Below are 13,900 nucleotides of genomic sequence, written 5' to 3'. Positions count from 1 at the left end.
TGACTCCCACAGCTATCTGGACTACACCTCCTCCCACCCTGCCCCCTGTAAAAACTCCATCCCATATTCCCAATTCCTTCGTCTCCGCCGCATCTGCTCCCAGGAGGACCAGTTCCAACACCGCACAGCCCAGGTGGCCTCCTTCTTCAAGGACCGCAGATTCCCCCCAAACGTGATCGACGATGCCCTCCACCGCATCTCCTCCACTTCCCGCTCCTCCGCCCTTGAGCCCGCTCCTCCAACCGCCACCAAGACAGAGCCCCACTGGTTCTCACCTACCACCCCACCAACCTCCGTATACAACGTATCATCCGCCATCATTTCCACCACCTCCAAACAGACCCCACCACCAAGGATATATTTCCCTCCCCTCCCCTATCAGCGTTCCGCAAAGACCACTCCCTTTGTGACTCCCTCGTCAGGTCCACACCCCCCACCAACCCAACCTCCACTCCCGGCACCTTCCCCTGCAACCGCAGGAAATGCAAAACTTGCGCCCACACCTCCTCCCTCACTTCCCTCCAAGGCCCCAAGGGATCCTTCCATATCCGTCACAAGTTCACCTGTACCTCCACACACATCATCTATTGCATCCGCTGCACCCGATGTGGCCTCCTCTATATTGGGGAGACGGGCCGCTTACTTGCGGAACGCTTCAGAGAACACCTCAGGGACGCCCGGACCAACTAACCCAACCACCCCGTGGCTCAACACTTTAACTCTCCCTCCCACTCCACCGAGGACATGCAGGTCCTTGGACTCCTCCACCGGCAGAACATAACAACACGACGGCTGGAGGAGGAGCGCCTCATCTTCCGCCTGGGAACCCTCCAACCACAAGGGATGAACTCAGATTTCCCTTCCCCCCACCTTGTCTCAGTCGGTTCCCTCAACTCCGCACCGCCCTCCTAACCTGCAATCTTCTTCCTGACCTCTCCGCCCCCACCCCACTCCGGCCTATCACCCTCACCTTGACCTCCTTCCACCTATCACATCTCCATCGCCCCTCCCCCAAGTCCCTCCTCCCTACCTTTTATCTTAGCCTGCTTGGCACACTCTCCTCATTCCTGATGAAGGGCTTATGCCCGAAACGTCGAATTTACTATTCCTTGGATGCTGCCTAACCTGCTGTGCTTTAACCAGCAACACATTTTTGAAAAGGAAATTTGGTGAGGCCTATCTTGACAACAGAAGTAACTTGCTCCACCTTTACTACTTTTCACAAATAGCATTTCCCACTAGGTAGCAGTAGAGCTTATAGGTTCTTATATGACTTGTTAACATCACAATTCACCTCATTAGTATTGAGTTTTCTATCTTACTAAAATACCAATCAACCCTTGTTATGAGCAACCTCCATGATGTGCACAATTGACACGGCATCTTATGATGAGATTCATGGCCACCAGTTGCATGCAGCCCTCATTAACATTCAGTGGCATATGGCATCTTCGAATCTATCATGAATGTCATGGCACCTATCCGATATACTGGCAGGTTGGTCATGAAGCACAAGGTTGAAATACACGACACACCAACAGTTAGCATTGAAGGGCTGTGGTAAGAACACTTTTTGCTTTTCATTGTCTTGTCATGCTATACTTGTTAGCATTTTGGTACTTTAGCCAGTATCAAACACACGCAGTGTTGGTTTGAGGTGAACATTTTGTAGATACACAGCCAAACTACTCATCGTGCTTGTCAGCAGGGATCTGTTTGGTGGGTGGAGAGGGGAGCATCTTGCTGTACATCAAAATGTCCATGCAACACCTATGCACATACCAGCTGCCTGCATGGTAAACACACTGCATGGTCATTTGACCAAATGGCCATGTTGGAAACTCAGTTGGGACTAATCCTCTGTCCAGTCAGAGGTTGGTGGGGTCCTACTATTGGTTTGGTGTTCCCAGTACTGAGTCATGGGAGCAGTCTGCGGAGAATCCAAGGGTTTTGCTGTGTTTATGGAAACGGTCACGGTCAGGTTAACAGTCCAGAAAGTGTTAAGCGGCTTCTCCTATCGGGACAACACTAGAAGTTAGGAGAATCACATACCATCAGTCAGGGAGCTTCACACACAGCCATCAGGATTCTGGTCAGAAATGCCCAGGGTTTGTTCATCAAACTCTGTCAAAGATCTCAGATAAATACAGTCCTGGGAGGGCCTGTATAGGGGCAGCAGGGAATCTTTGCCAGATGGGATGGATAAGTCTAGTCTAGAAGAGATGGAAACAATAGGCATTTGTAGAGAATAAGGACGGTGATTGGGTAATCTTGAGGTCAATCTGTAATAAATAGGACAGTATCACAGGGCAAGGTAGGCTATGGAAGGAGTGACTGGGGATGGGGTGGTTAATGGCAGTGATTGCTACCATAGTCTCCCCACCAGGAGAATAGTTTTGTAAGGTGGATATTATTTGAAGTGTATTGTCAGGGTTCAAGGGCAGAGAGGATAGTAGTATGTGAAGTTCAACATGGTTCAACCAGTTGGATATGGGTTCAAATAGGCTCTTGAGATAGTGTGAGTTAATAGGGGACATGGAAGCTTTGGGGCATATCTGGCAACCAGGTGGAATCCAGTGCTGAGGGTATCTGTCATGAGCTGTGTTCGCTGCCATCACTCTTCATTTTCTATACATGAGAAAATGGCTGGAACCAAAGCCAGGGAAGACAGCGTCTGTTTGATTGGCAAAAATTTTGACGCATGTTTGCTGAGTGCTGTGACTTTGGAGCGACCATTACATGAAACAGTCATTTGCCAAGTGCAGCTACATTTAATCTGCAATGGTCTCATTGCTCATTTGCTATGGATGTAGCATGAGGGAGCTTTGGGGTCAGATGCTATAGTATGAAGTGACTTGCTACATATCATGGTGATTGCATGTTGAACTTGGACATCTCAATAAGAGTAGTGAGCAGCAATATATTACAAAAGGCACATACTGAAGTGGAAGCCCTGTTCATCCAATTTCCAAGGGTCCTATGTTGGCCACACAATGTTGTGTCCTCATGTATCACATATGTGTCAAGATAGCCTGTATTAAATGCAGTGAAAAGTTGAGCATTACATGCGAGTCCAGAGTAGATAGTACGCAGAACGTTGCAGGCACACTCTTCTCAATGATATTGGATTTCACCTTCATGTTGCTCACATGCTCAGCCTGAATACGGATGGATGGGGAGGGACATGTCCTTCATTATCCATGTGCAGCATGTCTCACTGTATGAAGAAGTGAACTTAGTCCTCATCTGCAGGGCATGCTACTGATTACCGTTCTGTGGCCTAAGAAAATCGTTTTGCTCCCAAATTAGGTCCTTTCCATGAGTAATGGGTCCTGCTGCTGATAGCATGTTGTTTGCTTTGGCTGCCTATCTAAGAAGGAGGATCAGGGCTGATGTCAAGCCCAGGATAGCAGTAGGCCACTGCAGAGATGAGGAGGACAACAACATTGGGCGAGATAACAGCCATCAGACCCCTCAGGATACATGGAGTGATCAGGAAGTGCAGAGATGTTCAACCCTAACTCTTTCCTGTAGATTAACAAGATTCAATGTCAGTGCGGGCTCCATATATCCCAGGACATGGTAATGTAACTGTACCAGATGTTGGAGTTGTAGGAGTCAGAAGCCATCCTCTCCTGGTGGCGGTGAGATAACTGTGCTACTGGCTGATTTCAGCGAATGTTGGGCAACCTATGTGGGATCTCTGTCATTCACACAGAAATACATCAGGACAGTTACCGATGCCATCTATGCAAAATTGAATCAGTCCATCTCTTCCAATGCTAGATCAGTTCTGCCATCCAGGCAGTTGGATTTAGTAACCTAACTGGGTTCCCCAAGATGCAGAATGTCATCAAGTGTACACACCTCGCTACTAAGAGGGTTGTAACACAACACTGCGAAATTCATCAACAGAAAGGGGTTCCATTGATTAATGTTCAAGAGATCTATGATCACTATTACACTTGCTGTGCCTGGACCCCTGGGAACTGCCACAACTTGCATGTTCGGTATTATGTGACTGTACTAAATATGTTTGAAGATTCAGGTGCCATACAAGATTGCTACTGAGGGACATGGCAATCATGCCTTCTGACAGTATTGCACAACTGTCTGAATCAAAGAGAAGACTTAGCGCCACTCATGCCTCAACCAGGGCTGTGGTGAAGCAAAGTATAGGGTTGTTTAAGATGCAGTTCTGCTGTTAGGACCTGTGTGGGGACGCTCTCTTGTATAATCCACTCAGTGTGATGCATTTTTCTACTGTGCATGGAGCAGATAGGATGTGGCTGAGGACAGATAATGTATGAGAGCAATGAATGGGAGAGAGAATAGGGTTTTATGCGCAAGGGAATGTCAGCCATATCAGCTATAAGCCATAAGCAGCGTTTCTTTGAGCTGCTGTCCCATGATGTTGCCAGTGAGGGACAGTCCCAGATTGCCAGTGCTTGTCCAGTTACCCAGCAGCCCTTCAAAACAATACGAACACAAGGGATACCAGTCCTTTGGTAGATGTCCACTGAGTGAAGCATTGTTCTGGAAAGGACTCATGGTAAAATATTTTTTGCCATTTACTTCTACTCTTTTTTTTCTTCCCACCTAACTGGAGTCCAAAAGTTAGTCAATCTGAAAGGAGAAGTAAAGACTAGAAAGCAACATGGAATTTTTTAACCAGCATGATTAATTGCGCTTACTGATGATCAATGGGATGAATACTTGTGGACGGGGTTAGATGATCTTCTAATTTTACTCCAGCCCTCTGCAATCATAAATATCTATTAAATATACATGCCAACCAGAACAATTAGAAAACTTTAGCTGTGAATTGCCATACTTCTGGCCAACTGCACAGATAAATATTGTTGACTTTCCCTGGAAGTGTTTGAGTAATAAAGACCAGAGGATCCATAATTTGATCCCCACTTCTTACTGAGATATGTTTTAAGGATTACAGTTGTGTTTAGCTCTTCTGGAATAGGAAAGAGAAAGTAATTCAGAATGCATACTCCTGACTTTTTGAGGTTCTTGCTAGATGTGAGTGCCAGATCATGATGGGATAAAAGCCAGTTGTGCTGCCTTCCATAGCTGAAAAGCACACACCATCAGAGATTGTACAAGAACAAAGCCAATTTCGGTGAGGTGCCAGAATACAAAGTATGGTTGTGGAAACGTGCAAAAGGGATAATGGGAAAAATTATTTTTAAAAATGTGAACCTGCCAGTAATAGGGGTAGTGGGATATGCAAGTGGTTGCAATGTGGTTGCTTCAAGTTTCATTGGATAAGGCTACTTCAGTAAGTCTAAAAATGATGATTTCTTCTTTATCCAATGGTGAGTGGGCTCAAGTCACATAAGCTATAATTTGGTATTGTGGCCTTTCCCAATCCTTTCAGCTAAAGAAAAAATATTTTCTTAAACTGCAACAAAATTGTTTTGCTTTTTGAATTGGCATACATAAAAATATTTTTAAGTTTTACTCGTGATTCTTTAAAATGAAATTTGATTTTGGACTCCTCTGAGGACGGATTGTTCTGAACCAGGAATAGTGCATAGCATAATATGGAATCTCCAAAAATGCACAAAGGAACAAATAACTCTAAAGTTGTCTTTCTTTCTCTCCAGGAATCAACAGAGAAACCTTCAAAACGAGAAAATCCACACAAGTATCTGCTGTACAAGCCAACTTTCAGTCAACTGTATACATTTCTTTCTGCATCTTTTAAGGTTTGCGAACTTTCCAGTGTTTTTATTTCAATTCACTCATGGGATGAGGGTATTGCTGACAAGGCAAGCACTGCTTGCCCATTTCAGTTTCTTGGAAGTGAGTAGATTGCTAGGCCATTTCAGAGGGCAGTTAAAAGTCAACCACATTATTGCTGTTAGGTCTGAAGTCTTATGTAGGCCTGATGAAGTAAAGGTAGCACATTTCCCTCCCCGAAAAGGACATCAGTGAAGCAAATGTGTCTTTTTTTTTGACAGTTAATAATGGTTACATAGTTACTATTTGGCTACCTTTTGTCAGTCCAGAGTTTTGTTAAATTCAAATTTCATGATCCATGTTGGTGCACTTTGAACTCTTGTCCCCAGATCAGTTTTGTCTGGGACTCTGTACTGTTAACTCAATAACATAACCACAATGTCGCTGTCTTCCCAATAACTGGAAAAAATTGCTTTTGAATTAGTTGGCCTACAGCCTAGGGTTTTAAGAGGTAATTGCAGAGATAGAGGGTGCACTGTTTTATTCCTTTATTCCTTTTTCTTCAGTCTTTTGCCTGACAACAGATCCAACCATCAGTACCATCACCTCCACATGAATAGGGCAAGGAGGTAGGTCACAATTTCACCCCACCCAGAATCGAGATAGAGAACCCCTTGCTGCTGGCACCTACCTGATCCAAACCAGCCGTGCAGCAAATGGACCCAACTGGTACTGTGACAATGTACACTTTTACATGCGTAAAGGCTGTGAAAGTGAGTAGTAGAGGCTACAATTTTCTTTCCACTTAATGACTGATTAGAAATCTGTCCCACTCCTAAAACTTGTGTTTGATGGATGTCAAAAGGATTTGGAGGTTGATTGCAAGAAAATCCAAGTGTTAAATTGAATTAGTGAATAGTAAGTTGCTAAATAAACTGAATTATGCTTATTTTAAAATTAATGTGAAAACTTTAAATAATTGGTTTCAGCGTTCCCAACAATAATTGTGCCCCCCACCAAATGTGCCCGTTAAACCATTTGTGATTGTTACTAAAATCCCACCTGAGTCACTTCAGCCCCGTAGCAGTTTGGTCAACTCTTAACTGCCTTCTGACATGGCCTAGCAAGCTACTCAGTTCAAGGGCCATTAATGATAGGCAACAAATCCTGCAAACGAACAAAGAAAAAACAAGTGAGGTGTCAATCTGGTGAAACTAATTCAGAGCACTACTTGTATGTTTGCTTCCACTGTTTCATTGTAATACAGCGAATAGATCCTGCAAACAACAGATTAAATCTAAACCTCTCAGTCCTACTAAATCCTACTGAAGATTGTAGCAAACAATTAAATAAGTATTAGGAAGCAGAAGCTCCACAATATCCTCATCCTCAATGATGGGGAGCCCAGCATGTCATGCTAGGCTGTAGCCAAGTTATTTCAAGATTGCTATAACAGTAACACCTGGCAATTGAAGAGTTATCCAGTTATACCCTGTCCACAAAAATCAAAACAAATCCAACTTGCTAATTACTGCCCTATCAGTCTATCCTTAATCATCAGGGAAGTAATAAAAGGGGTATTCAACAATGCTGTCATATGACCTGCTTATTTCACTTCTGCCAGAGTCATTTCACTCCTAATTGCATTAGAATCTTGGTCCAAACATAGACAAAAAAACTGAAAACAATGGAGGTGAGAATTATTGCTGTTGACATCAAGGCCACATTTGGCAAGTATGACATCAAAGAACTCTAGCAAAACTGATTTGTGGGAATTAGCAGAGAAAGTTTTTCATTGATCTGAGTCATACCTCGGGAAAAGGACAACTGTGGTGGCAGTTGAAAGTGTCAGCCCTAGGATATCTCTATATGAGTTGTTCAGGGTTGATATTTTAAGGAATTAAAGTAAGGGGTATTATGACAGCCCAAGAACAGATGGGACTTGAACCTGGGGTCTTCTGATCCAGAGACAGTTCACCACTATTATGCTTCAAGAACCTAAATAGTGAGTTGCTCAGAGAAGATACTTTTTCTAATCAACTTGTTCAGGCATGTTATTATATACTTTTGGAGCAGGTGTGACTTGAACCTAGTCCTCCTGGTTTAAAGATTAGGACACTAACACTGCACCACAAGAGCCCCTGGGTGTTACAATTGTCCAGAAACTGAAATGGACCAGCCAACTAAGTTATATGATTACAGTAATAGACTAGAGACTGGCAGTTCAGTAGTAAGTAACTTGTTGTGGTTCTGCTCGCCGAGCTGGAAGTTTTTGCTGCAAACGTTTCGTTCCCTGGCTAGGGAACATCATCAGTGCTGTTGGAGCCTCGTGTGAAGCGCTGCTTTGATGTTTCTTCCGGTATTTATATTGGTTTGTTCTCGCCGCTTCCGGGTGTCAGTTTCAGCTGCAGTGATTTGTATATGGGGTCCAGGTCGATGTGTCTGTTGATGGATGTTCTTGCCGCTTCCGGGTGTCAGTTTCAGCTGTAGTGGTTTGTATATGGGGTCCAGGTCAATGTGTCTGTTGATGGAGTTTGGGGATGAATGCCATGCTTCTAGGAATTCTCTGGCTGTTCTCTGTCTGGCTTGTCCTATGATAGTGGTGTTTTCCCAGTCAAATTCATGTTGCTGGTTGTCCGAGTGTATGGCTACTAGAGATAGCTGGTCGTGTCGTTTTGTGGCTAGCTGATGTTCATGGATGCGGATTGTTAGCTGTCTTCCTGTTTGTCCTATATAGTGTTTTGTGCAGTCCTTGCATGGTATTTTGTAAACTACGTTAGTTTGGCTCATGCTGGGCATTGGGTCCTTTGTTCTAGTGAGTTGTTGTCTGAGCGTGGATGTTGGCTTGTGTGCTGTTGTGAGTCCTAAGGGTCGCAGTAGTCTGGCTGTCAGTTCTGAGACGCTCCTGACGTATGGTAGAGTGGCTAGTCCTTTTGGTTGTGGCATGTCCTCGTTCCTTGGTCTATCTCTTAGGCATCTGGTGATAAAGTTGCGTGGGTATCCGTTTTTGGCGAATACCTTGTATAGATGTTCCTTTTCCTCTTTTCGCAGTTCTGGTGTACTGCAGTGTGTTGTGGCCCTTTTGAATAGTGTCCTGATGCAGCTTCGTTTGTGTGTGTTGGGGTGGTTACTTTCATAGTTTAAGACTTGGTCTGTGTGTGTTGGTTTCCTGTGTACCCTTGTGGTGAATTCTCCGTTGGGTATTCTCTCTACTAACACGTCTAGGAATGGGAGTAGTAGAGAGAACACCCAACGGAGAATTCACCACAAGGGTACACAGGAAACCAACACACACAGACCAAGTCTTAAACTATGAAAGTAACCACCCCAACACACACAAACGAAGCTGCATCAGGACACTATTCAAAAGGGCCACAACACACTGCAGTACACCAGAACTGCGAAAAGAGGAAAAGGAACATCTATACAAGGTATTCGCCAAAAACGGATACCCACGCAACTTTATCACCAGATGCCTAAGAGATAGACCAAGGAACGAGGACATGCCACAACCAAAAGGACTAGCCACTCTACCATACGTCAGGAGCGTCTCAGAACTGACAGCCAGACTACTGCGACCCTTAGGACTCATAACAGCACACAAGCCAACATCCACGCTCAGACAACAACTCACTAGAACAAAGGACCCAATGCCCAGCATGAGCCAAACTAACGTAGTTTACAAAATACCATGCAAGGACTGCACAAAACACTATATAGGACAAACAGGAAGACAGCTAACAATCCGCATCCATGAACATCAGCTAGCCACAAAACGACACGACCAGCTATCTCTAGTAGCCATACACTCGGACAACCAGCAACATGAATTTGACTGGGAAAACACCACTATCATAGGACAAGCCAGACAGAGAACAGCCAGAGAATTCCTAGAAGCATGGCATTCATCCCCAAACTCCATCAACAGACACATTGACCTGGACCCCATATACAAACCACTACAGCTGAAACTGACACCCGGAAGCGGCAAGAGCATCCATCAACAGACACATCGACCTGGACCCCATATACAAATCACTGCAGCTGAAACTGACACCCGGAAGCGGCGAGAACAAACCAATATAAATACCGGAAGAAACATCAAAGCAGCGCTTCACACGAGGCTCCAACAGCACTGATGATGTTCCCTAGCCAGGGAACGAAACGTTTGCAGCAAAAACTTCCAGCTCGGCGAGCAGAACCACAACAACGGATACCCGAGCTACAAATCTTCAATCAGATTTTAAGTAAGTAACTTGCCTCCTGACTCTTCAGAGCCTGTCTATTGTCAACAGGCAGAAAGAGTGTGATGGAATACTTTTCACTTAGCTGGATGAGTACACCACTCAAGAAGCTCAACATCATTGAGCAAAAGCAACCTACGTGATGGCTGTCCATGTGTCGCCAATGCACAATGGCAATATTGTGTACCATCCACAAGGTGCACTGCTTCAATTGATCCAGCCTTCTTCATAGCACCTTCCAAACCTGTGACCTCTACTGAGTAAGACAAAAGCATCGGGTGCATAGTAACACCTGCCATCTGCAAATTCACCTCCAAACCACGCACCATTTTGACTTGGGACTACATTGCTATTCTTTTATTGTTAATGTGTAAAAATCCTGCTACTCACTGTCCGACAGCCTTGTGAGTGTCCACATGATTTGCTGCAGTTCAAGAAAATAGCTCACCTTCTGAAGACCAATTAGGAATGGGCAATAAATACTGGCTGGAACGTTGATGCCCACATCACATTACTCATTTTTTAAAAAAGTTTGCTTGAGAACATAAATTCTCCTGTGATTACTACTCTGACTACCCCAAATAAACTTGCAAGAAAAGGTAGCGTACTGGATATTGGGAATGGAGCTTTACAATGTCTACAGAATGTCTTTCATTTCCAGTTTGCAAAAAAAACCCAAAAACAGAGGTGATGCTACTGAATATAGATTTGGGAAATGATGAAGGAGAACACTAAAGCAAAGTTACTTCATGGGAATGTTTAGGTAATAGTGAGGCAAAAGTGAGGACTGCAGATGCTGGGAATAAGAGTCTAGATCAGAGTGGTGCTAGAAAAGCACAGCAGGTCAGGCGGCATCCAAGGAGCAGGAAAATCAATGTTTCGGGCAAAAGCCCTTCATCAGAAAAGCACCTGCTGTGCTTTTCCAGCACCACTCTAACCTAGATTTAGGTAATAGTGATCCCAGTGAAATAAGGTTTGAAATAAGGATTAATAAAGAATGTAAGTAAAACAAAGGTTGAATAAATAATTTAGAAAAGAGCTGATATTAGGTGGCTAAGAATAGAACTAATTTCGGTTAACTGGAAATAGAATGCAACTTGGGATAATTAAAATAATGATCAGTAAAACTTATCCAGCAAGTACAGACTAGTCAATATTGGCACATTAAGAGATGACTAAAGAAATAAGGACAATATTTACATTCATGATAAAACCGTATTAAAAGGATAAGAAAGAAGTTGATAAAATGGCAAAATTAAGCTATAAAGTGAAATGAGTTTAAAATATAAACTAAATATTAAACTGAAATATTCTTATAGACTCATCAGCACCAAAACAAAATAAGGATAGAGAGCTCACTAAGGTTTTACACAATAAAGGTATTAGGATTTATTTCTAGAAGAATCAAGCTGAACAACAGATAGAAAAGTATAGAAACATACAAGACAGGAGCAGGAGTCGGTAATTTGGTCCCTTGAACCTGCTGCACACTGGTGATGGTTATGGTTAGGAGAAAGTGAGGACTGTAGATGCTGGCGACCAGAGTTAAGAAGCGTGGTGCTGGAAAAGCACAGCAGTATCTGAGGAGCAGGAAAATGTTTTGAATATACGCCGTTCATCAGGAATTTTGGGAGGAGGAAGGGGACTGAGCGATAAATAGGAGGGTGGAGGCGGGGTGAAGGTAGCAAGGAAGGCGACAGGTAGATGCAGGTGGGGGTTAATGGTAATAGGTTGGAGAGGAGGGTGGAATGAATAGGTGGGAAGAGAAGATGGTCGGGTAGGACAGTTCAAGAGGGTGATGGCAAGTTGGAGGATTAGATCTGGGATGAGGTGGGGAGGGGTCATGAGAAAACTGCTGAAGTCGACGCTGATGCCATTTGGTTGCAGGATCCCAAGGCAGAAAATGAGGTGGTCTTCCTCCAGGCATTGGGTGGTTTGGATATGGTGGTGGAGGCGGCCCAGGACTTGCATTTCCTTGGCGGAGTGGGCTGGGAGGTTGAAATGGTCGATCACAGGGCAGTGGGGTTGTTTGGTGTATATGTCCCTCAAACATTCCACAAGTTGGCAACCTCTCTCAGAGACACCTTGAGAGCAACAGACACTGTAGATGAGCTGTTTGGATGTGCAGGAAATCTCTGCCAGATGTAGAAAGATCCTTTGGGGCCTTGGATGGAGGTTAGGGAGGAGGTGCTGGTGCAGATTTTAGCGACAGCAAGGGAAGCTGCTGGGAGTGGAGGGTGGGTTGGTGGAGGGACATAGACCTAACAAGGAAATGGCAGAAGGAATAGTGTCTGTGGAATACCGATAGGGATGGGGAGGTATATGTATCTCTGGTGGTGAGGTCTGACTGTAGGTGGCAGAAATGATGGAGGATGATGCGTTGCATCTTGAGATTAGTAGGGAGGACCAGGAGTGTTCTACACTTCTTGCAGTTGGAGGGTTTGGGGTTCATGGGTGGAGGAGATTCACTGGAGGGCATTGTTGATATCATGGGAGGGGAAATTGTGGTCCTTGAAGTAGGAGTCCATCTGAAATGTCCTGGAGTGGAATTGGTTCTCCTGGGAGCAGGTGTGATGGTGGCAGAGGAATTGGGAGTAAAGGACAGCATTTTTACAGGAGTGGGGGTGGTATGAGGTGTAGTCCAGGTAGCTGTGGGAATCTGTGGGTTTGGAGTAGATGTTGTGTGGAGTCACTCACCGGAGATGGAGATAGAGAGGTCCAGAAAGGGGAGGGAGATGTCTGAGAGAGTCCAGGTGAACCTGAGATCAGGGTGGAAAGTGCTCGTGAAGCTGATGAACTGTGCAATCTCATGGGAGCACGAGGTGGCGCCAATACAGTCATCAATGTAGCGGCAGAAAACTTGGGGGATGGTGTCAGTGTAGCTGCGGAAGGTGGACTATTCCACGTATCCAACGAAGAGGCAGACATAGCTGGGGTCCATGCAGGTGCCGATGGCTACCCCTTTGGTGCGAAGGAAGTGGGAGGGTTCTGGTCTGTGTCCAGTTCTGGTCGTACTATTATAGGAAAGATGTGGATGCTTTGGAGTTGGTTCAGAGGAGGTTTACCAGGATGCTGCCTGGACTGGAGGGCTTATCTTATGAAGAGAGTTTGACTGAGCTCGGACTTTTTTCATTGGAGAAAAGGAGGAGGAGAGGGGACCTAATTGAGGTGTACAAGATAATGAGTGGCATAGATAGAGTCGATAGCCAGAGACTGTTTCCCAGGGCAGAAATAGCTAACATGAGGGGTCATAGTTTTGAGCTGGTTGGAGGAAAATATAGAGGGGATGTCAGAGGCGGGTTCTTCAGAGAGTTGTGAAAGCATGGAATGCGTTGGCAGCAGCAGTTGTGGAAGCAAGGTCATTGGGGGCATTTAAGAGACTGCTGGACATGCCTATGGTCACAGAAATTTGAGGGTGCAGACATGAGGATCAATGGTTGGCACAAAATGGTGGGCTGAAGGGCTTGTTCTGTGCTGTACTGTTCTATGTTCTAAGGAGAAGTTGTTGAGGTTGAAGACCAGCTCTGCCAATCAAATGAGTGTCAGTGGAGGGGTACTTGTTGGGTTGGCAGATGCAGAAGAAACTGAGGGCTTGGAGACCTTTGCCATGGAGGGTGGATGTGTACAGGAACAGGATGTCCATGGTGAAGAAGAGGCATTGGGCAGCCTGGGAAACACCCCCCCCCACTGTGGATAGGGGGGCGGTGGGGGGAGCACAGTGGTAGTTTGGCGCACCAAACTCTACACCGCTGAAGCTAGGCGCCAACTCACGGACATCTCTTCCTACTGCCCCCTCACCATGACTTCACCTCCCATCACCAAACCATCATCTCACAGACCATCCCCAACCTCATCACCACTGCGGATCTCCCATCCACAGCCTCCAACCTCATAATCCCAGAACTCTGCACCACCTGGTTCTACCTCTTACCTGAAATTCACAAACCGGACTGCCCCGC

General features: G+C 45.1%; 1 protein-coding gene across 2 annotated transcripts in view; it reads left to right on the top strand.

Annotated features, from left to right (window-relative positions):
* The window catches only part of scai (suppressor of cancer cell invasion), a 181,238-nt gene that overhangs the window by 115,690 nt on the left and 51,648 nt on the right, over nucleotides 1–13,900 (top strand). For both annotated transcript variants that reach the window (XM_060841078.1, XM_060841077.1), the window contains one exon: nucleotides 5,622–5,723. In XM_060841078.1, the coding sequence (XP_060697061.1) occupies nucleotides 5,622–5,723 (102 nt within the window). The remainder of the gene's footprint in view (nucleotides 1–5,621; nucleotides 5,724–13,900) is intronic.

The sequence above is a fragment of the Hemiscyllium ocellatum genome, chromosome 21 (assembly GCF_020745735.1).
Source record: "Hemiscyllium ocellatum isolate sHemOce1 chromosome 21, sHemOce1.pat.X.cur, whole genome shotgun sequence".
Taxonomy (NCBI): domain Eukaryota; kingdom Metazoa; phylum Chordata; class Chondrichthyes; order Orectolobiformes; family Hemiscylliidae; genus Hemiscyllium; species Hemiscyllium ocellatum.
This window is presented reverse-complemented; position numbering and strand designations above follow the sequence as displayed.